The following is a 25,543-nucleotide window of genomic DNA, read 5'->3' as shown; positions in this document are numbered from 1 at the left end:
TGGAGAGTTTGGAAAGGATGTTATGAAACAATTTTTAAAGATAACCAATCCCAAATGTCAAAATAAAGCGGAGCTAAGACCCAATGGCTCTTGATTTACATCCTTTCATGGCATTGAAAAAACAGAACATTGTGTCACTGCTGTATTTAGTGCTTTACACATCGGTCAGTATGTCATTTCGAGTAGATCTGTGGGACACTGCTACTGTAATTGTGAATGGTACAACGTAATGCCAGTGTTGTAAAAATGTTTCAGATTCTGACTAGTGTCTGTAAATGGCTTCAAATACGAAATATGCAGCTATTAATATCTAATGGAAAGGGTAATCTAATGTGAACTAATTCTGCAAGCTTGAATGCTGGTCAGAGACTACCCACTGTCAAAGATATCCAAGTTGAAAAAGGGGAGAAGAGAAAAACAACTAAAAGTATTGCAAACGTGTGGGGCAGAGGACCTGCACCATGAAAAAACAAGCAAGGCAAACAAGTCCACTGCCACACCAATCAATGGAAAGAAATGTAACTCTGAGGGTGACCACTTCACAGTGCAAACCTTTATTGCCAAGCACACATGATGTATGTATGATAAGCAAAGGCCTAAAATGAACAGCACTGAGAAGCGGTTTCCAGGTCCCACCCTTAAACTGAACAGCATCTATGTGTTACTGATAGGACAGTTCTAGGAAGTAGGAGTAAAATTGTATAAAAGTAATCTAAGTTATTTGATGCTTTGGCTTAGGGAAGATTTTACCTGACATGTGCATGACTAATAAAAGGAACTAAAAATAGGTAGGTAATGTTATAAAAAGGAACAGCAAAACAAGCATGAGTAACAACCACAACTAATCACTAATCTGATATATCAGCTTGTTTAAATGGTGCACAATGAAATGACTATAATATAATCTTTCCTTCTAAAGTCGTCAAGTATTAACCTGTTTCGCAATTACAAGTGCCTATACATTTTACATCAACTGTTATTTACAAAAAGGAGATAAAAGGTAACATTGCTCAAATATAGTAGATATTTTCAGCATACAATATGACTGTAAATCGGAATATTCAGTCGAACGCAGTGGCGTAACAAAGGCTCTGGAGCTCCTATGGTGCCCTGAGTTCCAGGAGGCCCTCTCAAGACCGTACTGTGGCCTCGGAGCTCCTGTGAGGGGGGGCCCCCTCCATTTACTGTGCGGGGGGAGGGCACCCTCAAGTTTCATCACGCCACTGGTCGGACGAGTTCGCAAATCCATAGGTAACTAGATGAGGGCTACATACTCCAATAATATTTTATATTTTCACAAAAAATATATTTTATCTAACCACTGCCATAATGTTTTCTGTATCCTAGTTCTCACCTGGAAGGTATCGTGATTGCCTCAGGTAGTGTTCTCTCGCTGATGACTTATTTGATAGCCCAGAATCTGTTCTCTTAACAGCAGCATTTGCGTTGATCCTGCTTGCTTCCACAACACATGGCACTGGTTGTGGCACACTGCCAGAAAAATAATACACAAAACCTAATTTAATTGGAGCATAAGAACATAGGCTAGCAAGAAATAGGTGTCGGCTGTAGAATCACAAGTCCACAGTGTAAACTATTATGAAAATGTGTAAAACTGGAAATACGTTTTCAATATTTCAAATTAAATATGTTTAATCTGGTCTAATAGAAAAAATACTCATTTGGAAAACATTTATTGAAATAACTCCCTTGTTATTAAAAGGGCTTTAGTCAATACCTTTTCCACAAATTATATCCTAATTTGTGTACTGTAGAAAAGTTACAGAGTAGTTCCAACACCAAAAGAAGTACAACCTTGAGCATGGTTTTAAGGCAAGGGAACTTCAGAGGGGGCTAGCAATATCCTGGTTATGCCCATGGTTGAAGATACTTTATCTCTGGCTCAGCATACAACATTATAAATGGAATATAGAAAGATTGCTGATCCAGTAAGAGAAGGTCTATACAGTGCAGAAAAAAGAAAGTTGTCTGCAATGGCATTATATGAAATATCAACATTCTCACAAAAAAAGATATATTTGGAAGTTTTGTAGAGTGCTATGTGCCTCTTTTCAACTATTTAAGAGTGCTTTGGATGAGAAAAATAATGTCAACTTTTTGAGGTTGTTAGGGTGTGGTCCGTAATGTAGAAACCTTTGCCAATATGAGCATATCTCAGTTTGGGACACTCGTCTACCAGCCATCTGCCTCCATGATTGAGTCATTTAAATGATCAGTGGGTGATGCTGTCTGCAGAAGAAGAGCGTAGGTTCATGGCAGGTAGTTAGCAGGGGGCAGTCAGTGACGGTATCTTTCGTCTTTTTCACAGTAAAATTTGTATCCAAGGCCTTGAACCACTAGGAATAGTGAAATGCTTCCAATGCTGGTTTGATATGGTCACATTTCCAAAGCTTTGATCATTTAAGAGGTATCTGATTTTTGCAGTCTTTGGAGCCTCTCAATTAGTGTCCTAGGGAGTCTTGAAGATGTTACAGTAATTAAGTCAGGTCATGGCCAGCATTCTTGTGAGCTCCCCGTGGTGATAGATAAGATAAGGAGGTTCTTCTGTATAAAGGATATTAAATCCTTAAGCCCACTATGTTGATTTGGGGCACAAAAGAGAGCTCAGCCATAAAGATACTCCTCAAGTACCTATTCGTGAACACGACAATGTTGCTAGAGTTTTGGATTTACACTAGTTTATGCATGTGTTTTTACTAGTCTGATTTTCTACCCTGGTCTCTAGCTTAACATGGATTCTGAGTCATCTCATGACATCTGGACTTTCTCTGGATACTGTTCAAGGAACTGCCCCAGAGGACACACTTAAATGTTGAGGAGCAAACAACAGACCATTGATTCTCGGGGAATGCTAAAAGATACCAGTTGTAAAAAGGATTCTACTATACCAATTCTTTTTTTTTCTCAAATACAAACAGCTGTTGGAAGTCTGATGTCTAACACTTTTTGGGACAATACCAAAATTTGGAGTTGCCTTTGGGTCAGTCCATGGTTTACCATTACTCAGGCTTTCTTGTCAAAATCACTTGCTTGCGTCTGAGCTTCTTATTCAATAGTTTTCCTTCCTCTTTGTTTGTTTGTTCCTCCCATACAGCATAATTTCTTTAACACCCTTTGAATTAGAGACTTGCATCCTCCCAATGCTTACATCAGGGAAGGATTTGTTTTCTTGTTCTTTGAGCACTCCATGGAATGAGTGTTTTCTTGTCTCAGCTATGTGCAGTTACCCCCCACTCCATGCCACTTACCACTCCACACTCTCAGAGTTGCTCCCCACCTCTCCTGGCTCTTCCAGGTAAGCAACTGGTATATTTTTTTCAGGCTTTGACCATGATGGTTTTGTTTCATCTTCTGCATTCTACATGTTGCATGAACACACATATATTAATATAAAAAGGTAATATTCATGGAGTAGAGGGGGGAGCAGCCTGCTGCACTCACTTAAGTGCTGTATGATGCAGGAAGAGTACTTGTGTGTCTGGAAAGGAGACATATTTTCTCTTAGAAGCCTATAACTCAACATTTGTTTCAGTTTCCTATCTTGTCTTATTTTTGAAACCGGAATATGTGCAAAGGACTTTTTAAACTTTGTTCAGGGCAATCCTGTATAAAAAACATAAGAGAACCGTTAGACCTAGCAGCTTTTTGGCGTGTCTCCCTTGTCTTTTTTCATTCTGACCTCTGTTTTATGGTATACTGGACTGCCTTGTTTCGGCTGGTTTATGGTCTCTGTGCACCTTACCACTGTTAATCAGTGCTAAAGTGCAAGTGCTCCCCTTATAAACTGTATTGGTGATTGAGTTATCCATGATTAGCATATTTGATTTACTAGTAAGTCCCTAGTAAAGTGCACTATAGGTGCCAAGGGCCTGTAAATAAAATGCTACTAGGTGGCCTTCAGCACTGGTTGTTTCACCCACATGAGTAGCCTTGTGAACATGTCTCAGACCTGCCACTGCAGTGTCTGTGTAAGCAGTTTTAAACTGCCAATTTGACCTGGCAAGTGTACCCACTTGCCAGTTCCAAACTCTCCCTTTTACTACATGTAAGGTACTCTTGTGGAGTTTTGGGGTCTCTGAACTCAAAATTTGAAATTACATCTTTTAGTGAAGTTGGTATTTAGGCTGTTAGTTTGAAAATGCTACTTTTAGAAAGTAGGCATTTTTTTGCTTAAACCATTCTGTGACTGTCTGTTGGTGGATTCCCTGTCTGGGTTAGTTTGATAGTTGGGCTGTTTGCACCTCTCCTCTAGACAGTGACACAAAGGAAGCGGGGTGTAGCCTGCATATCCTTATGAGCCATCTGAGCTAGAGTGGAGGGAGGAGTGGTCACTTACACCTGAAAAGGACTGTGCCTGCCCTCACACAATGCAGTCTCCAACTCCATGGTGTGTGTCTGGGGCCTGGCAGGGGCAAGGCAGGATCTTGTCAACAGAAGAGACTTTCCTTTAAAGTTGGGCAACTGGTCTCACCGACGCTGCTGGACGCCGTCACCAATCCGTTGCCTGCACCGTAACCTGTGGGCACAGCACAACACATCGTCCAGCTTCTCGCCGCAGCCCCAATGGCATCCACATCAGCGCTCTTGACTTTATCAGCCCAGAGTTTGATCTGGAACGCGTGCAACTCCAAGGGCCTGACGACTCCTACACAGACTTCCAGAACTGACACCGCAACGCCAGCGATGACGCCCTCCGGACCTAATCACAAGGATCACAATGCCCTGCATTTCCAAGGTACTATTTTTGCAGGTCTTCCTGACACCGTAGCTAGCCCACAATGTAAAGGCAAGCCTGAACTATTGGTCTTGTTGATCACAATACTGTGGTAGCCCCAGCTGGAGCTACCGACTTCAAGGACCTGTATTTTTAAGTTAATTCTTGCAAAATTCATATCTTTATTACTGTATATGGGATTTTTCTCATTTTGGTCTTGTTTTACACAGCTAAATATTGGCTATTGTTCTAAATCTGGTAGTGTTTTCACTGTGTTATTGTGTGTTATGTGCAAGTGCTTTACACGTTGCTTCTGAGACAAGCCTAACTGCTCGTGCCAAGCTACCAAGGAGGTGAGCAGGGGTTATCTGAGCAGGTATCTCCCCTATCCTGACTAGAGTGAGAGTCCCTATTTGGATAGGGGGAAAACCGACTGCCAACTAGAGACCCCATTTCTAACAAGAACTAAACTATGTCCTTTATAATTATTGAAAAAATTGAAATGAATTGACCAAAACAAGACAGATCATAAGACACCAGCCCAGTTTGTTGATGAGAGTTCCCACAAAATTCTTGAGTATTTAATGTACTGGTCTACCATATTGTAAGCATCTGAAAGGTCAAATAATATTAAGGTTGTTTGTTTTCTATATCTAGTCAGAAGAGGAGAAAAGATTCTCGGATGGTGGCTGAGGCAGATTCACTGTCATTTGCATATCTCAACCCTATATGGTGATCATGGAAAAGGTCCGTCTGTCTCATATGCTCCTGGCATTGTTCTGTAAGGAAATGCAGTTCAGTGGCCAGGTCCGTCTATGGAATCTCAAACTGTTTTGCATTCGGACCTATATGTATATATTTGATATCTGTAGAAACTCCTGAGCATTTTACAAATACAGCGACCAAATGAAGCCAGACAGGTAGTTGGAGAGGAAGCAAAGATTTGACTGCTTCTTTAAAGAAACAGCAGCATTGTCCTGGCGACTGCTCTGGTGTTTATTGCTTTTATCAGGGACCAATGGACCACTATACTATACATTTTCTTCCACCTTATGTGACTCCAAGAGAGATTAAAAAAAGGCATAACAAAACAGGTTTCTTACTTGCAATACTGGTTTCACTGTCATAGAAATATTTGCTGAATTAATAGGTATGGAATATGTATACCATCATGCTGGATCCCACAACATTTTTAAAAGAGAACATTCTACTGTAGAAAATAGTTAATTTTAAAGCAGGAATTTCTACTTTAAATTCATTTTCTTTCATTTTAAATACAAAATAATCTGCATAAGTATCACTGTATGTATGTCAGTAAACCTTTTCAAAATATGTTTTAAAAAAATATATATAGGTGAATGAAGATACCTTTGCTATAGGTATGCATAGCCTTCATGCTAAAACTACTGTACGGTGCCTTCAAGACTGAAGTACGTACTCCATAAGGCACAGCTGAGCCCATTCAACTCCAGTTTATCTTCCCACATTCCAATGTGAGGACACCTCAACAGCGGCATTTGCCCAGTTTTTCCTGTTAAATACCTTTGTCAGGTGTTTCTGAAGCAATGTAGGTCTTTGATGCTGTATTCATCTGCTTTTTCATTATTGTTTCCCTGCAGAAAAAAATCTGTGGATAGCAAATGCCTTCACTTTTTGTAAATTACCCGAGGTGTGGGATTAAGTCGAAGAAGGATGCTGTGACCTTTCTATCCTTTGTTTGCTTGACATTCATGATGTTATGCAATGTCCTCAGTGACACGCCTCAAGATGACAAGTAAAACCTAAAACAATGTGAAGGAAATAAGCTAAGGAGCATTCCAGATATCCTTTTGACACCTCTACTGGGCCTTCAAAGAAAGAGCGTTGAACTTAGAGAAACTTCTGTCTCCAACTAAGCTCTTGCAAAGGGGTCCAAAATAAAATAGAAGGAAAATGAAAATTGATTAACACAATCCTCTTGTGAGGTGTTCAAACAATTGCCGTCAAAGACAACAGACGTGTTCACCGTCCCTTGTGGCATCAAGACACTTATTGCTGAAAAGAAGCTCATCAACATCTAGAACAGCATCATATTCTCCAAGTCTTTTGCTGCTGGTGCACACAGCAATGTATTGTTCAACATCAATATGATCTCCGTCAAAATACAGGTGATCACTGTCAAGGCACAAGTGAAAGGGGAATATATTCAGTGTTTCATTAATATTGGCAAAGATCCTATGACAGAACTCCTTATTACAAATACCATTTCCTTTTTCACTGTAGGATCTCCATTAATAGTCAAACATTTGAATAGAACAGAAAACTAACTGCGGTAAAGCAGATAGAAAAGGTAGAAAAATAATTAAAGTAAAAGTATGTAACGCCTAACCCAACAGTTTCCTTAAAGTGACTTAATGCAGTCAAGGGTGAGCTGTGGAGCCAAGGTAGCAGTGTCATATGAACACCCATTTTTGTGCTTTACATATCTCTGCAATACAACAGTTCTATAAAATTTCTACTGTAGGCATTTTACCTTTGGTTCAGTGATAATGCAAGACACACTCCTCATGAAGATGGAATGTTAAGAAGTTGAATACCAGCTCTCATGTAACTGGAATGTACAGAAAGCTGATCTAACTTCCTAATGGAGTCCAACTAAAACCAAAGGGCTTTCTTAGCATCTAGTGAGAGAAGATACTTTTTTGTTGAGGATTGGGGGAGTTCCTATAAATGTGGGTGATGGCACAGGCTAGTTTAAATGAAAATCTGTAATTACTTGTGGTAGGAAAGAAGGATGTGTGTTCATTACTACTCTGTTCCAATGGAACACCATGTAATGGGTAAGATGTACAAAAGTATTTTTGCAAGTTGGAAAATAATTTCTAACTTATACAAGGGCTTTAGAGATCTTTTCTGAATCACAAATATGAGTGTGTGTGTAAGGAATGTGCCCCTCCTCATTTCTGATTCGGAAAGGAATTTAATAATGGTTTGTGCCCATCTTTCATTTGAACGAGTAGGACTGTCTGGTCAAAGATCGCCATTCCAGGGTTTAGGAGGTGTTTAAGACAGTAGATTATATGTATTCTGGAGCGATGCCATAACAGGCTTTGGTGGAATATCTAACATTAAAAAACCTAGAAAACATTGATATATGCCAGCTATAGCTTAGTCAAATAAACTTGCCCCTCTATCATACACTGTTTATGACTTCAAATATTACCTTGGGGACCGTGGTGATCAGTCATTTCAACAATATTGTTTCTTAAATCTAATGAGGGATGTCGTTTAACATTTCATAAGTGATGTAATATGGAGGTTATCAGCAATGCATGATGGGGGTGCAAATTATAGTTAACTAACTATACTATGACTGGTATATTTCAGTCGGTTTTTGTGTTTATAACATTCCATTTAGTCTTCTTTCAAAACCTATCAATAACGTCACTTTAAACCTTTCTTTCATTGAATTTCTTTTTTTTTTTTTAGCATATTATAAATTGGTCCAACGTATAGGGTGCTGGCCGCAGGCCTGGTGTCCAACCCTTTGCTGACAGCCAACCCCTACTGCACACAGCCTCTGACCATATACAGTGAGATGTTAGCCATTGCACTGGCACAATCTTAGATGGGAGCCCCTCTGCCGATGCAGAACCACCGCTATGAAACAAGTCTGTCTACCAACCATTTTACTATTTTAGAATTAGGGAACTGTTAAACTACTGAGGAGATGGGTAGGGTGTGTAAACTGATCAGAAAATGGGATGCTGTACTGATGCAGATATCTCTTTCTTTAATTATTTTTAGTCTCTTTAAAAATATATTATGCCTCAAATGACTGAAACCCATACATCCCCTCAAATTGTTAACCCACTGATTTCATACCTGCACGAACACCTCAATGCTATTTACTTCAGCCTGCTCCTCAGGAAAGATTTTAAATTCAGTAGCTCCTATACCAACAAAATGGTGTTCAGGAGGGCCTCAGTTTTGTCTTAAATTCCAAATGTTAGTGTTCTAGTTGTTCATTACAACTTGGTGGTGAAGATGCTGTTGCTCACTAGAGAATTAACTGATGACGGCTGCTGGTGTTCAAACTACATATTCCACTCTCCTTGTCAGAAGGTTTTATGAACATGGATGAGAAACGTCTGGAAAATTAATCCTGATTTTAGCTTTCTAGAGTACTAATCATAGTTCTCAAAACAAAAAGAAACCTATTTATTTCTTAATTTACTGTTGTATCCCCTGTACAAACGTCGTTCACTTTTAAAACTTCGATTATATCAAGATGGCAATCAGGTATGCACATGTTTGAAACAGAATTTTAGTATGCTAGTTGTTCATTAGAACACTGTGTTGAAGCTGCAAACGAAACAACTGACAGGCTCCTGTTGGTTTTGGAAGTACATGACTCTCACAACATAGTAGATTTTTTCCTAACCCTGATTAAGAAGATATTTGAGAATTTAGGGAAAATGTTTCCTCACTTTAGATTTCTGGAGTACTAACCATAATTTCTGTGACAAACTGAACTGATTCACTTCATTCATTTCTAAAAAAAAAATCTTTCAGATTTACAAAGTTTGATTCCATAAAGATGGTGGCTAAGTGTGTTATGTTTTAGTTATATATTCAATATGTGAGCTGTCTAGTTGCTCCTTAGAACACTGTTGTGAAGCTGCAGTATAATACTTAAAAATCAACTGATTTGCTGTTGTTGTAAGTATGTGTTTTACTCAGCTTATGAGTCTTTGTTCTCACATAGCCGAGGAAGACAGCGCTAACTTACAGAAATGTGTTATTGTTTCAGGTTCTGTAGAAACTTTCATAACCAGTATGAGAAAATCATGAGGGGAAACCTTTTTCTCTCAAATACGCTTCATGAAATCCATGCAGCGGAACAGCATTTTTCAGAGAGTAAAATCACCCTAAAACACACCAGATGTCCGAAAATTACTATGGTATTAGCAACAAATGATTTGTATAGTGTCTAAAATCTGTTATCACTCTTCATATGTGTTCCTTTTTTGGACAGTGAAAAATAGGCTTTCACTACAAAGAATTTCGATGGGTCCTGTAATGATTGCCACAACATATTGTCCCATGCTGTTGCCAACCAGTCAAGGGGTGGTCCTGTTGTGACCTTCACTCCACAAGACCCTGGGAGTCAGGGTGTGCTCACCCTGCTGCATTATATATTGTTTTATTTATTTTCAGGATACAGGTACAATGTCCTAAAGTCCTATAATGGCTGCCACAGCATATTATTCATGTTGCAGCCAACCAACCAAGATTGACCAATTGGAAAATATCTGGATCTCAACAGTCCAAATACCTCTAACGTTTTCACATGATTAACCCATTCATGCCCACTTAGATCACCTTTTTACAAACCAATTTCTCGAAAATTACTTTGTAGTTACAGCTAGGATCTAGTTGCCATAGCAAATGGATTTGTTTTCTTAACAAATTTTCATAAAACTTTCCAAAAAACAGTTAATTCACTTTATTTTCCTGAAAAATTACAGGGTGGTCCGTGTTAATTTTTGAACGGCACTACAACTAAAGTGGCTTCATGGAATTACACCAAATTTGGAAGAAAGCTAGATCTTTACCCAGAAAGCGTGCTTTTTGTGATTTGGTGTAAATCTGTTCACTAGTTTGTAATTTATAGCCATTTGGACGGTTGGGTCTGTGGGACTCCAGCAGTCATGCAACTTCAAACAATAGGGTAATCTGATTGGCTGGGGTGGCTTTTTCCCTATCAGCTGCTTCACTCCTGTGGGAGCAAGAAGCTCTGGCGAGCCCCGGAGCAGTTCGCATTCTGATTTGCTGGCAGCAACATGTAGAAAACTGTTCTTTGTTGCAGCGATGCCCGCAGGACTCTCGCAGTAGACAGAATGAATCCCCTTATTCCCTTAAGATCCCTTGGGTAGGCCCAGCCCTGCGGCCAACTGTGCACGATGGAGGGTTGGGGGCCAACAGAGGGTTGAGTGCAGGGTTTGGTCTGCAGTAGGGGACACCATACCACTTTTTAGTTTTTTGTATTAAATGTATTTTTGATGCACTGTTTATGACCTCCCATATTACATGTTCTACGATATAATTAATAGCATCACTGATGACATCTGAAATGACATCACTGTGCATGGAAAGTGCCCACGTTATACTTACTTAATTAAACTATAAGTGGTAAATTTAGCTTTTTTCTTTAAAATGCTATGCGTTAACTAACATTTTCACCCAAATATAACATCACTTTAGAATTTTTTTCAATTAATATTTCTGTGTGTCCACACTTTGGAATACTGAACATATTTATGACTCTAAATGAAAATCCTGTAATTAATTTTAACATTTTGTAATAATGGTAGGGCAAGTCAGCAGAGTGCCAAGACCTCTCGATTGGCTATTTTTATTATAGGACTGTAGCAATGATGGTATATTGAAGGAAATCAAAACAACCCTATCCTATCATGTATTTAAAGCAGCAAACACCACAAAGGTTTGTAGGTGGCTTTATTCAAGATAGATACAGAATACAACATTACTTAATGCTGCATTGTAAATTTCTTAGACTTCTTTTGGGCTCATGGACTCTTTTGTTTTGCTTGCCTTTATCCTGGTTCTTCTGGGTAATCTCAAAACTCCTGAGAAAGACAGAAAAGATTTCATCAGCATCTTTACTTTGCTTGGCCTTTTCTATTGCCTGTAGCAGGTATACCAACTAACTCAACCTTTCCCCTACAATTCCATCCACCTGCCTGTAAATAGGCACAAAGAAGCTCATTTGCAACTCTCTCTGCTCTAACCTCTCTTCGACTAGTGAAACTCTCAAGTTTATATAGCCCAGCATGGATTCATTCTCACCCTGTGATACCCCATCAGAGTTTCCAAAGTACAGACCAAAAGTAGACCTCCTTCATAGACTCTACTCTTGCAGCCTATTGTGGTGTGGTGGTTCATTTGTCACTCATCCCCGCTTGAAGTGAGATACTGCCTCTTTTCCCCAAATGGCTCCACAGTGACAGTGACGGGTCAGTTGTAACTACTGCTCATGTTTCTCCCTGCTGAACCTGTATAATTCAGGTACACAATACCGAGAAGGACTATGAGCCTGGCGTCTGCTCCCTTTCCCCCTTTTTACTACTGTCATTACACCTGGTGAGTTGACACTCAAGAGTTTATTGAAGAATAACCTTCAGTTCCTCCCCAACAACTTTCTAGTTAAGGGGTACATTTTTGTTGCCTCAGAATGTAGAGGTCTTGTGGCAAACGTTTTAAGTGCTTTGCACTGTGGCGTGCAAGCCCCGAAGGAGTCCTTGTGGGGAAAGCAACAAAAAGGGTTGAGTGAATCCCAGTAGACAGCACACAATACCAGGGGCAGAACACATACTATTGGGCATTGCAACAGACTCCCTTAATCAGGGATGTATTCATCACATTTGTTGTGTCCATAACAGCTAAAGAAGGACTTGTTTAATGCACATTTTGATCATGGGTCCAAGGCTTCATTTTAGAAACCAATTTGAGCATCTTTTTTGTCTGCAGTGGGAAGAAGCTCATGAAGAATGACTGAATCATATATGGCAAGATTGGGGTAATAGTTCAGTGGTGCTGGGCTATTGAAGATGGATACATGGACATTGCTAATCTTTGATCTATAAAGTTCCAGAAGGACCTCACAATGTTGAAGAGATCTAGTTTTTTTCAGGGTATCTTTGTATGAGAATTCTTAAAAGATGCTGAACAAGTTACTTACTTTCAGTCACACTTTCTGGTGGATACTCTATCTAACCACAGATTTCTTACCCTATGAATTCCCAGAAGGCACCAAATTGGTCGTAGAAATGTTCCTACAACAGTTTTTGTGCTCTGACAGGTGGATCCCTCAATCATCAGAGCAGCCTTGCCCTGTCTCCAGAATTGACAATGTGAAGCTGTGTACAGGCGCCATACCTGAGCATTGTCATGTTCTGCACCTCTGACGCGCAACAGACAAACTGGTAAACAGTATGCTGAATCTAAAATGGGACCTTGTGGCCTACCAGAGGTTTGCAGAATGGTGTGGATGGCAGATCAGTGGGCAAATAGAGGGGCCACCAGAAAAAAGCATGAATAAAGTAAAGTGTTTCTGCTAATGGATATATTTAACTGCAGATTCCCCACCTTTTGAATAGATACCCAAGGAGTAACCCTGAAAATGCAGAACTGAACGTGCAAAATGTGTGTATTGTAGTGCCTGGTGAAGGTGTATATGGATGCATATGTAGATGTTTGACAGAACACTCTCAACCTAAGTCACAGAGGAAGACTTGACACTGGTGGAATGAGTCTATGAACCTTCAGGAGGCTTCTTGCAGGCCAAGGAATAGCACATGTTGATACAGCGAACTATGCAGGACTGGGCTGCCCTTGCCCTCTCTGCACCCGCAAATCTGATAAAGAGTTAGTTATCCACCCGGTGTTCTTTAGTCCACTCTGTATAGAAACTAAGGGTTCTCTTCCCGACAACGGATGAAGCTTTTCCTCCTTGGTGAGAGGAGGCGGAGAGAAGAAAGCAGGAAGCACAATGAACTGTCCTACATGGAAGGGTAACACCATTTTCAGAAGAAAGGATGCGCAAGTTCTTAGTGCCAGTATAGCTGGAGAAAAGGATCGAAATGACAGCAGCAGTGAGAGCGTCTGCAGCACACAATTGGGGCACACTGAAGTAATCACACAGAGCAAAACACTCCTAAGGGTCAGTAACATCAAAGAATAGTTGTGTATAGGTACAAAAAGTGTGCACATAAAAAATGTAAGGTCCTATTTAAGAACCCACTGTTGCATAAAAAAAAAGCACAGAAGGGAACATTTATGTTTTAAAAAAAAAAAAACATTACAACTGGTGACTTAAACAAAGAAGGCTGATCCAGTAAACACAGAAAGGATCAACAAGGTTATAAGTAACCTTTAAAGATGACCAAGGAAAAACCTTGCTGGCTTTAGGACTGAACAACATGATTACATCAGAAAGCTTAGCCTGAAATGCATCAACCGAAAGGTACTCAAACCAGGCCACAAACTTCACCCTAGAGTCAGAATAGATCAACTTGGTGGACTGGCAAAACCTGTCCAAAACCACATCCATGATTTCCCCCGGCAGGTGATAACAATTGAGTTTGTTCTGCTTAATCTAAATGCATGGTGTTTTAGGGTATGGAGATTAAGGGTGAGGAACCTTTCCCTATTTTTGGGACACAAGATTCTCACCAAGCCCAGTGCAAGACTATCAATGTGAGCTGAGCCCAGCCCATCCTGACCCTCTTCAATACTTGGGAAGCAACATGAAAGGAGAAAACGCATAAAGGAGACTGGAGTCCCACAGAAAGTTTAATATGCCTCCATACACATCTTGAGATGGAAACCTCAGGATATGAAATGTGTGACACCAAGAGTGTACTGATATATGTAATTTTAACTGATAATGTATCAGTTTTGTCTGACATCTTGCCTTGGCTTGCTGCTTAGAATGCTGGTCTGTTTCAGCTGTGATTATATATATATTATATTTGTAAATGCAGATTTCCTCAGAATTTGTCAAATGTAGGCATATTATTAACATCTCTATCTTTGGTACCACAGAAGCTGGAATAATAAATGTGCTTCAATTGACATTTCGATTTTTGTTATGTTCCAATGCTCATTTATTAATGGGGAGACAAATGGTGTGTCAGAATGTGTGGGCTTGTGGCATAGTGCTGAGGCCGCACTGCAACTGTAGTCTGTTCTGACACCTGCTCCTCTGCTGCCACAAGGAGTGCTGAAACCCGCGCAAAAGCCCATACCAATACCCCAGCCGAGTAGTGCTTGGTGGGGGGTAAGGCAGGCCAGGCGAGCCTGGAGCCCAAGAGCTGTGAACTGCGGACTCGTGAGGAAAAAAAGGAGCAGGGAACAAGAGCCCCAAATGCCAAGTTGTGTGCTGCTGAGCTGAGAGCATGCTGATGCAAGCGCTAGCTGTTCCGGAGGTCATAAGCGGTGAGTGCTCCTGACCATTTCTGAAACAAGGAGCCCCAGGATTCCAGGACAAAGAGAAAGCTAAGGGTTCTAAGGAAGATGGGAACAGAGGTACGAGGGTGCTTGCTAGGTGTAAACTGGGCTGGATTGACTCTGAAACAGTCTTAGTAACCATTCAGTTACCTTTTGACTCTGCCCTTCACCATTTTGATGGCTCTCGCACTGGTAGAGTAGCCAACTGCCCAGGTCAATTGACAGCAGTTTTTGTGGTAGTCCCGAGACCTGGTAATAAACAAGCACTGCAAAGACTGACTGTAAAAGAGACAGCAGGCCAAAACAGGGGTCAAGTGAGTGAGTCAGTGGTTAGATGCCGATAATGTAGGGTTGAGCACCGTCAGCGTTGAGGTAACCAGCCTAGGTGTGGGTGCGGCTTGTGTGAGTAACGCTTCTCTGCCCTCTCCTTCCTCTCCCTTGCCTTGTCTCTCTGGGGCTTATTAATTTTGAATGCTGGATCCCTGGTACCAATGACTATAACCAAACTCTGCTTATGCATCATTGTTCTAAGAGGGTCGTTATAGATATACAATAAACTGTTAGCACTATTACTAATACTTTTCAGCAAATCAAGTACAAAAGACAGATAACAGAGATCTGCTGCAAACAAGAGAGACTGTAGCAAAGGTCTCGGCCATATGGGAGATGGAACAAAACTTGCACCAAAATTTTTTAACTCAACCTTTGAGTCTTAAATCTAGGGCCAAGGTCTCATTAAACAAGGAGACAGCCCTAGCACCAGGCATAGAACTAAATTAATCACACACTACTATCCAGCAGCAGAGACTAGTGTGGCTATTAATGTCTGTTTAGGCACACAAGACTCCCTTTTGTACCAACAAGCACATTGTGGCTCTCCCCTGAAGGAAGGCTCCCTTTTCTGCGCAGCCTGTACTGAGCAAATTCATAACAGCTACAAGCTAAAAAATTGTGCTGTCGACCAGCAGGTTTCAACCAAGGTGGAGATTGAAATTGTGACTGTGACTGCTGATACACTGTTCAACCTGTCCATTCTCTCCAAATTGCTATTGTGGCTGCTGTATCAATTTCTATGCCGTCTTAGCTGACAGCCCAGATGTGCTGCACCAGAAAGCATGTTTATACTGAAACCATAGGTGACATAATGAATGAGACAGTATTTTCAGATTCAGCAATGTCTAATAAGATAGCAAACTTTGGGGGTCGAAGCTGGATGGGAACCTTCTGGAAGAGCGTAACCATCAAAAGGGTTTGGTTACGTCACAATCCCTCTTTGTGCCAACTAGACCAGATCAGGATTGTAATCCAGTGAGGGCAGCAAGCGTAGCTGCAACCAGTATCATTGGAGCCAGAGCTTATGGTAGAAACCGTACACCATTTCCCCCTACCTTTTCTCCAGTTTACCTAAACTCTCATAGGTTATATCTGTATGACCAAGTGAATACATCTAGTATATTAAATACACCAGTACCAGCAGTACAAACAAACTCGCCCCTGGGAAATGATTTTACTCTCCCACATGTTCCTATACACCTAGTAAACATGCATGCAAATGCGAGCAACAGTGGCATGACATAACTGAGCCCTGAGAATGCACAAACTAATATTGATTCACCAGAGAATCAAGCAATATTGCCAAGACCTCTAATTTACTCTCTATCTGGAATCCAAGAGGTCATCTCGCGGAGCAGACTAGCCCATAGTTTCCTCCAGGAGGCTGGACCAGGACACTACAGGGAGTGCAGAATTATTAGGCAAATGAGTATTTTGACCACATCATCCTCTTTATGCATGTTGTCTTACTCCAAGCTGTATAGGCTCGAAAGCCTACTACCAATTAAGCATATTAGGTGATGTGCATCTCTGTAATGAGAAGGGGTGTGGTCTAATGACATCAACACCCTATATCAGGTGTGCATAATTATTAGGCAACTTCCTTTCCTTTGGCAAAATGGGTCAAAAGAAGGACTTGACAGGCTCAGAAAAGTCAAAAATAGTGAGATATCTTGCAGAGGGATGCAGCACTCTTAAAATTGCAAAGCTTCTGAAGCGTGATCATCGAACAATCAAGCGTTTCATTCAAAATAGTCAACAGGGTCGCAAGAAGCGTGTGGAAAAACCAAGGTGCAAAATAACTGCCCATGAACTGAGAAAAGTCAAGCGTGCAGCTGCCACGATGCCACCAGTTTGGCCATATTTCAGAGCTGCAACATCACTGGAGTGCCCAAAAGCACAAGGTGTGCAATACTCAGAGACATGGCCAAGGTAAGAAAGGCTGAAAGACGACCACCACTGAACAAGACACACAAGCTGAAACGTCAAGATTGGGCCAAGAAATATCTCAAGACTGATTTTTCTAAGGTTTTATGGACTGATGAAATGAGAGTGAGTCTTGATGGGCCAGATGGATGGGCCCGTGGCTGGATTGGTAAAGGGCAGAGAGCTCCAGTCCGACTCAGACGCCAGCAAGGTGGAGGTGGAGTACTGGTTTGGGCTGGTATCATCAAAAATGAGCTTGTGGGGCCTTTTCGGGTTGAGGATGGAGTCAAGCTCAACTCCCAGTCCTACTGCCAGTTCCTGGAAGACACCTTCTTCAAGCAGTGGTACAGGAAGAAGTCTGCATCCTTCAAGAAAAACATGATTTTCATGCAGGACAATGCTCCATCACACGCGTCCAAGTACTCCACAGCGTGGCTGGCAAGAAAGGGTATAAAAGAAGGAAATCTAATGACATGGCCTCCTTGTTCACCTGATCTGAACCCCATTGAGAACCTGTGGTCCATCATCAAATGTGAGATTTACAAGGAGGGAAAACAGTACACCTCTCTGAACAGTGTCTGGGAGGCTGTGGTTGCTGCTGCACGCAATGTTGATGGTGAACAGATCAAAACACTGACAGAATCCATGGATGGCAGGCTTTTGAGTGTCCTTGCAAAGAAAGGTGGCTATATTGGTCACTGATTTGTTTTTGTTTTGTTTTTGAATGTCAGAAATGTATATTTGTGAATGTTGAGATGTTATATTGGTTTCACTGGTAATAATAAATAATTGGAATGGGTATATATTTTTTTTTGTTAAGTTGCCTAATAATTATGCACAGTGATAGTCACCTGCACACACAGATATCCCCCTAACATAGCTAAAACTAAAAACAAACTAAAAACTACTTCCAAAAATATTCAGCTTTGATATTAATGAGTTTTTTGGGTTCATTGAGAACATGGTTGTTGTTCAATAATAAAATTAATCCTCAAAAATACAACTTGCCTAATAATTCTGCACTCCCTGTATAGTTCCAAGATCTTTACAAACAATTGAGAGGATCTTGTGCTCTGTGCTAAATGTACTTGAAAATGCGATATGTAACACCAACCATAATTGTGATTGGTTAACTCTTGTGTTGTAAGCACTAATTGTGAACACGTCCATGGAAAAAAGATAGTATGGATGCCTCTACTCAAGCCACCAAACCAAGAGAATCTTCTTCTCTGGGTGTGCATAATAATGTAAGAATAAAGGGTAAATCCGGGGGTAAACCCAAGAGAAGTTGGTGGTGCAAATGTAACCTACAGACACAGGACAAAAGCAGCCCAAGTTAATCTATTGGGTAATGGATGCAAGTGTAGAAAGAATAATGTTGCAGGGCCTGTGGCAAAGGCCAACAACAAAGACAAAGGAGCAACCAAACCCACCTATAATGTGAACATAGTAACAAATGTAGATTACAGGTGTCAAAACTTGGAGTAGTGTTATTAATGTTGGAAGTACAATAGGTAGCACAGGGGGTTACACCCCACACCCCCAATAAAGGAAGATAAGACTAAGAACATGTGAAGAGGGGGGAAAGGAAAAAGGCAAAGTTCCAAGGACTTGAAATACCATCCTGCCAAATACTTCCAATTGTGATATGGTCTAAGATAACAATTGTTTCTGCTTGAGTGATATGTTTGAGGACCCAATCATAAAGTGTGAGGACCCACAATGGCTATGCCCCATATGTAGACCCAATGGAGTGAGCAGAAAAGGTACATTGTGTCTGAAGGCCAAGTTGTGCAACATGCCACTACTATCTGGCAGATCTTCTTGGGTGAGTAGCACAGGGATCCACTTTTTAGATGGAGGCACCTGAACCTGGCCTTCAGGAGGCCAAAGGTCCTTTCAATGATCCTTCCGGTTCGCCCATGTGCCTAATGATAACGTTCTTCTGCCCTTGTCCTTGCATTCCTCACAGGGGTCAGCAGCCATGATAGGTTTGGGTAACCAAAGTCACCTGCAAATAATCAGGGACAACACTTAGCCACAAGCTATCCAATATGACCAACACAATAGGCATACACCAACATGTACTGGGTGGGAACCAGGGCTCACCTATTAGCCACACACTGTGCCTCTGTAGTTGGGTCATCCTATTTGAGATGCTGCTATTCCTCAGGACAAAGGCATCACGCACTGACCCCAGGATACTTTGTATTGACGTGGGGGATGTACTGGTCTGCCAAGCACACCATCTGCACATTCATAGACTGGAAACTCTTACGATTCCTTAACACCTGTTCATTCTGGCGGGGGAGGGGCACACATGCAATATGTGTTCCGTCAATCGCACCTATTATATTGGGGATATGTCCCATTGCATAGAATCCGGCCTTCACAGTGGCCAAAACCTCAACCTAGGGGAAAGCAATGTAGCTGCACATGTGTTTTATCAGGGCAGACAAGACTCTTATTAGCACATTTGAGAATATTGTCTGACACATTCCTGCTGCCAAGGCCACTGTCACTTGGAAAGAACCATTTGCCATGAAATGGAGTACTGATAGCACTTGCACAAGCAGGGGGATCCCAGTTGGGTGACGGATAGCAGATGTCAGGTCACGCTCCAATTGGGCACATAGCTCTGTGATTGTGGCCCTGTCAGTCTATAGGTGAGTATTATGTGCCTGTCCTCCAGTGTAGCCAAGTCCACCAGGGGTCTGTACACTGGGGTATGTCTCCATCTCCTATTCATTGGTAGCAGTAGGTATCTAAGGGACACAAGAGTGAGTAGGCTGTCACAAACTGAACAATGGAATCACAACAGCAGTCCGCAATGTGCAAACATGTTATGGGACAGTGTAATTCGTGAAGTATGTGCCTATGTATCCAGTGAAGCAGCAATAATCGATAGGCTTGTTCACCCCCCCTGAAATGGTGACCCCTGTCCTGTGTGTAGGGATAGGTGGAAGTGAGGTAATGCCGCTGACGTTGTGCGCAGTGGTGTTAGGCGGTCGTGAACCGCTGTGCAATTCATCATTGGTTTATATAGTGGACCCTATGGGGTACAGTGGCCAATGGTGATCTACGCCAGCGGTGAAGGTATGCACCGCCATGGACGTGACTGCCATTTTCTATCCGATTCCTCACTTGTTTCCTGACCTTCCACAGGAGAGGACCTACACTGGATGTGCTGCTGTGACCTGTGTCTGAAACCTACCATGGCCCGTGTGATCGGGGAAAGGGCCCCAGCCTTCACTTCTGAGGAGTTGGAGCGACTGGTGGGTGGGGTCCTACTCCAGTACGGACTGCTGTATAGACCTCCAGACCAACAGGTGAGTACACCTTGGGCACGATGCATGTGGCATGAATGCATGGAGTTGTGTGTGAAGGCCTCGTGTAAGGGGGGTGGGTAGATGTCCTCTTGGCAATGTACATGTGGGCTGGGCTATGTGTGTGCCATAGGTGACGCAAACAGGTATGGTGGGCTATTTGTGTGACAGGCTGGACTAATGGTGTTCTCCTGTCTGTATTGCCTCTGCAGGTCAGCACCCATCAAAAGAAGGGAATGTGGCGTGCCTTCGCCAAGGATGTGGCGAAAACTGTCCTGACCTGAGACACTGGGCACGAAAGACCGCAGAGGCCCAGCTGGGGATGGCCTCCCAACGAGGAAGGGGTGCCCGTCGGACCCTGACCTCCCCGAAGGCCCGCATACTGGCGGTGGCCTACCCTGAGCTGGATGGGCGCTTGAGGGCATCACAGCAGCTACAAGGGGGTGAGTACAGTGGCTATCATTACAATTTACGGCTGGTGGGGTGGTGCCTGGGTGGTGTTTGTGTGTCCTTGGGTGCCCCTAGGCCAGGCCAGACATAGCCACGTAGGGCCTCTTGTGGCTAAGGGTTTGAACTGGAAATACTGCTTACCTAGCTTGTTAGTATTCACTTCTGGGAAGGGCTGTGTGGGTCCAAGGTGTGCTGCAGTTGGTGGTGTGTGCCCCTCCTCATTCCTTGGTGACTAGCCATTACACTGGTAGTGCCATGCATAGTGCATAGGCCTGTTCCCTGTGTGTGAGGGTGCTGTGTATGCCAATGGTGGTGTTGGTGCAGTCATTGACCCTGTGTATCCTTTGTCTCTCCTCCCCCCTTTCTTGTTTTGTCATCATCTCCTTATGTGCATTAACATCATCTGGCGGAGAAGCAAAGGCACTGGCGACAGAGGGAGCTGCATCCCACAGGACCCTGGAGGCAGAGTCCACCAATGCTGAGGGTACCAGTGGGATGGAGGGCGAGGGGAGCACCATGCCAGAGGGAACAATACAGACTCTAATACTTCCTCTGATGGGAGCTCCCTGGTGGTGGCGGACACCTCTGTGACCACCCCAGCTACGGGTACAGCCGCCGCCCCCGTACCAGCACCGCCCTCCCAGTAGCCCCTCAGCGAGTTGCCCGTGCCCGCTCACCCAGGAGGGTGGGCATCTCCTTCGACCCAGGCACCTCAGGCCCTGCCCCAGTGACCCCTGCTGCCCTGAGTGAGGAGGCTATTGACCTCCTGAGATCCATCCCTGTAGGGCAAACAACCATTGTCAATGCCATGCAGCAATGCAATGCTTTCCTGGAGGGCATTAACTGTGGATTGGTGGCCCAACAGAGATCAATTCAGGCTCTGGCCTCCTCTCTGATGGCAGCCATTGTCCCTTTTTCAACCGCCCCCCCAACTTCCACTTCCCAGTCCCAGTCCCATTCTCCTCAACCTCAACCCCAACCCATCCCAAGCACACAGGCAGACGAGCATGCACACAAGACACCACCCAAGAGTGTCACAGGCAAACACAAGCACCACACTTCATCCCACAGGTACTCTCAACAACATCCACTATCTCCACTGTCTCCCCCTACTCCTCCAGCTCCCACCCAGATGTGTTTACACTCACACCTGCATGCACTACATCAATATCCACTACCAGAATCATCACCACACCAAGCAGAACACACACCTCACTGGCAGACACCTCCACAACATCCATGCACGCGTCCCCTGTGTCCTCTCCCACCGTTATGTCCCTCCCCCACTAAAGTACATAAACGCAAGCACTCAGACACCCAACAGCCATCCACCTCACAACAGCATACAGCCCATGCACCTGCACCCAAACCCAGCAGACAAACACCTCCAACAACCACTCCCTCATCCTCCACTCCCATTACTCCTCCTTCCTCCTGCCCCCAACATACCTAAAAAGCTTTTCCTTTCCCCAATTGACCTCTTCCCAACCTTCTCCCCTCGGTCCTGCACGTATGTTGGTTGAGAGAAAGTACCCAATGTAAAAAAAATATATATATTCTAATTAATAATTTTTCCCACTAAGTTCTAATATTCGAAAGACTCCTAGAGTAAACTCCAGTTTGGGAGGGATCTCCGTAGATTATCGAATACAAATAAAAAAAAAAGCAGCATTTCCCTTGCAATGTTTACGTGTTAGAGTGTAGCACCCATCGCTCATCCAATCAAATTCCAAACAGTTGTTCCTCAATCCAGAACTGACTGATCTAGTCAATATAGGTTATCAGTGGCTTCTGAGACATGGGCATGAAAAAAAAAAAGAATGTTTTTTTTTTTTGTTTTTTTTTACTTAGATGGACAAAAGAAACCTCAGCTGCTTTTTTTTTTTTTTTAAAGCACGTCTATACTCTAAGAAGTAGATTATGGGTGTCAAATTACCCTTGTCCTTCAGGGTGCACAAAAATATCCTTATTCGTATGCAGTGGAGTCTTGATTTTACCCATCAGCCTCAGTGACACAACAAGAAGTCAAAAGCTTCCTCACAGACCACAAATCTATTTTTTTCTGTGGCATAATTTATTTGAATATGGATGTGGGCAAACTGCACGTCAGGCAGTACTTCCAAATGTGTACACTAAAAGATGAAGGTTCTGTCATAGAGTCACAGTTTTAAACTTGTGTGTTCTGCTCAGTTTGTTCCTGAAGCAAAGAAACAGAATGGGCCTCCTTTCCTGTGCACAGAACTTGGAAGTACCTTGAACAGCATCCTACTTAAAATCCTGGCAAATGGTGCACTTTTTATTTCACCTCTTGAGAGCAGTACTCGTGTCTTGTTCATCAAAATATGTATATGGAGGGAGGCAAAGGAAAAGGAGTAGCAAGTATGGGTTTTAGGAATAAAGTAAGGGTATACTTTCACTTTGATTAGTCTGCAGGTCTCACCATCTTGATATATATCCTTAAATTTCACCACAAATCAAGTTACCTTTCCCCTCCTAGGCATGTTGTTCATTTAAAGCCTAATCTAGAGATGCTTTAATGATTTGGAAGGCAAAGAGGTATGTTGCTGTTGCCTGCCTTTTAGAAAGACCCCTGGTGCTGGAATAGTGAAGATACCTTTGTTGTTGTGTCAACAACCACAGCAGCTGTATGTGACACTGTCTGGCAATAGTACACAAAACGTGGAGAACACACGCATCACCAAATACGAAATTATTTTCTGGTCAAAGGGCAACTTACAAAGAGTATGCCCATCAGGTGTGCCTACAAACCACCCCAAAAACAAGTCAAGATTGTCATTTGTTAGAAATGGGGTCTTTGGTTGACAGTCAGGTTACACCCTGTTCAAGCAAGGACCCTCACTCTAGTCAGGGTAAAAGAGAATCACCCTCAGCTAACCCCTGCTTACCCTCTTGGTAGCTTGGCAGAGCAGTAGGCTTAACTTCAGAGTGCTAGGTGTAAAGTATTTGTACCAACACACACAGTAACTTAATGAAAACACTACAAAATGACACCAGTTTAGAAAAATAGGAAATATTTATCTAAACAAAACAAGACCACAACGACAAAAATCCGACATACACAAGTCAAGTTATGAATTTTTAGAGATTAAACTCAAAAGAACGAGTTACTTACCTTCGGTAACGACTTTTCTGGTGGATACATTAGCTACCTGTGGATTCCTCACCTAATGAATACTCCCATGGCGCCAGCATTCGACGGAAATCTTCTTCCTAGTCTCTGCACGTCGACGAGGACGTCACTCTAGCCCACGCGACGCAGTCTGACGTCATACAGGCAATAAGAGGTCCTCGACGACGTGTCGACGTCAGTACCAACATTTTTTACGTGCATGAGAACAACAACCCAATGCAATGAAAGAGCAAGGCAACATCCCATAACCTTGTAAAATACACAATATTGCAATGAATAGCTGTAAATTTAATATAACTCTCTCTTTTTTTTTTTTTTAAACGAACAAATATATGAAATCATGTATATACACAAAGATATATACATATATATATATACAGATAAATATACACAAGTACCCATATATACAACATCTATTGCAACCTTGAAGACCAAGAGGAGCGCACTCAAGGATTACTTGGTAAGACCAGAAAGGCAACGGGGAGGCGGGTGGGACCGTGAGGAATCCACAGGTAGCTAATGTATCCACCAGAAAAGTCGTTACCGAAGGTAAGTAACTCGTTCTTCTGATGGATACAACTACCTGTGGATTCCTCACCTAATGAATAGAGTCCCAAAGCAGTACCACGCCCGGTGGCGGGTGCCTAAATGGTCAAACCAAGAAATCCTGCAGCACTGACCATGCAAAATGGCCGTCCCTTCTGACCTCAGAGTCCAAACAGTAATGTTTTGCAAAAGTGTGAAGAGACGACCAAGTTGCGGCCTTGCAGATGTCGACCACAGGAACACCTCTGGCCAAGGCCGAAGTGGCCGACTTCGCTCTGGTGGAATGAGCTCTAATGCCCTCAGGAGGATCCTTCTTTGCCAAAGAGTAACAGATTTTAATGCAAAGAACAACCCACCTGGAGAGTGTTCTCTTGTGGACTGCCTTTCCTCTCCTCTTGCCCACGTACCCGATGAACAGCTGATCTTCCAGCCTGAAATCCTTTGTTCTATCAATAAAGAAGCTCAACGCCCTCTTTGGGTCCAGACGGTGCAGTCTTTCTTCCTCTTTAGAAGGATGAGGCGGAGGATAGAACGTGGACAAAGTAATTGTCTGAGCCAAATGGAACGGTGAAACAACCTTCGTGAGGAAAGCAGCCTTGGTCCTCAACACCACCTTATCCCCATAAAAAGTTGTATAAGGGGGCTTTACCGATAAGGCCTGCAACTCACTCACTCTCCTTGCAGATGTTATAGCTACCAGGAAAACTGTTTTTATAACCAAATACCTTAAGGGGCAAGAATGCATAGGCTCAAAAGGGGACCCCATAAGGAAAGTCAGGACCAAGGACAAATCCCATTGCGGCATAACAAATGGTTTTGGAGGATATTTATTTAGAAGACCTTTCAAGAATCTGATAACAATAGGGGATTTAAATAACGATGGTTGGTCTGGAAGACAAATGAAGGCTGAAAAGGCCGACAAATAACCTTTAATGGTAGCCACTGCACAACCTTTCTGCGCTAGAGACAGAGCAAAAGACAAAACGTCCGGTAGATGAGCATGTAAGGGATCAATCTGCCTCTCTCCACACCACGCAACAAATTTAGACCACCTATTAGCGT

General features: G+C 42.6%; 1 protein-coding gene across 6 annotated transcripts in view; it reads right to left on the bottom strand.

Annotated features, from left to right (window-relative positions):
• Positions 1-25,543, bottom strand: part of MAK (male germ cell associated kinase) — a 420,577-nt gene that overhangs the window by 142,656 nt on the left and 252,378 nt on the right. For all 6 annotated transcript variants that reach the window (XM_069216975.1, XM_069216982.1, XM_069216967.1 and 3 more), the window contains one exon: positions 1,355-1,491. In XM_069216975.1, coding sequence (XP_069073076.1) covers positions 1,355-1,491 — 137 coding nt within the window. The remainder of the gene's footprint in view (positions 1-1,354; positions 1,492-25,543) is intronic.

The sequence above is a fragment of the Pleurodeles waltl genome, chromosome 2_1, assembly GCF_031143425.1.
Source record: "Pleurodeles waltl isolate 20211129_DDA chromosome 2_1, aPleWal1.hap1.20221129, whole genome shotgun sequence".
Classification (NCBI taxonomy): Eukaryota; Metazoa; Chordata; class Amphibia; order Caudata; family Salamandridae; genus Pleurodeles; species Pleurodeles waltl.
Note: the sequence above shows the minus strand (reverse complement) of the source record. Positions and strands in the feature narration are given on the sequence as shown.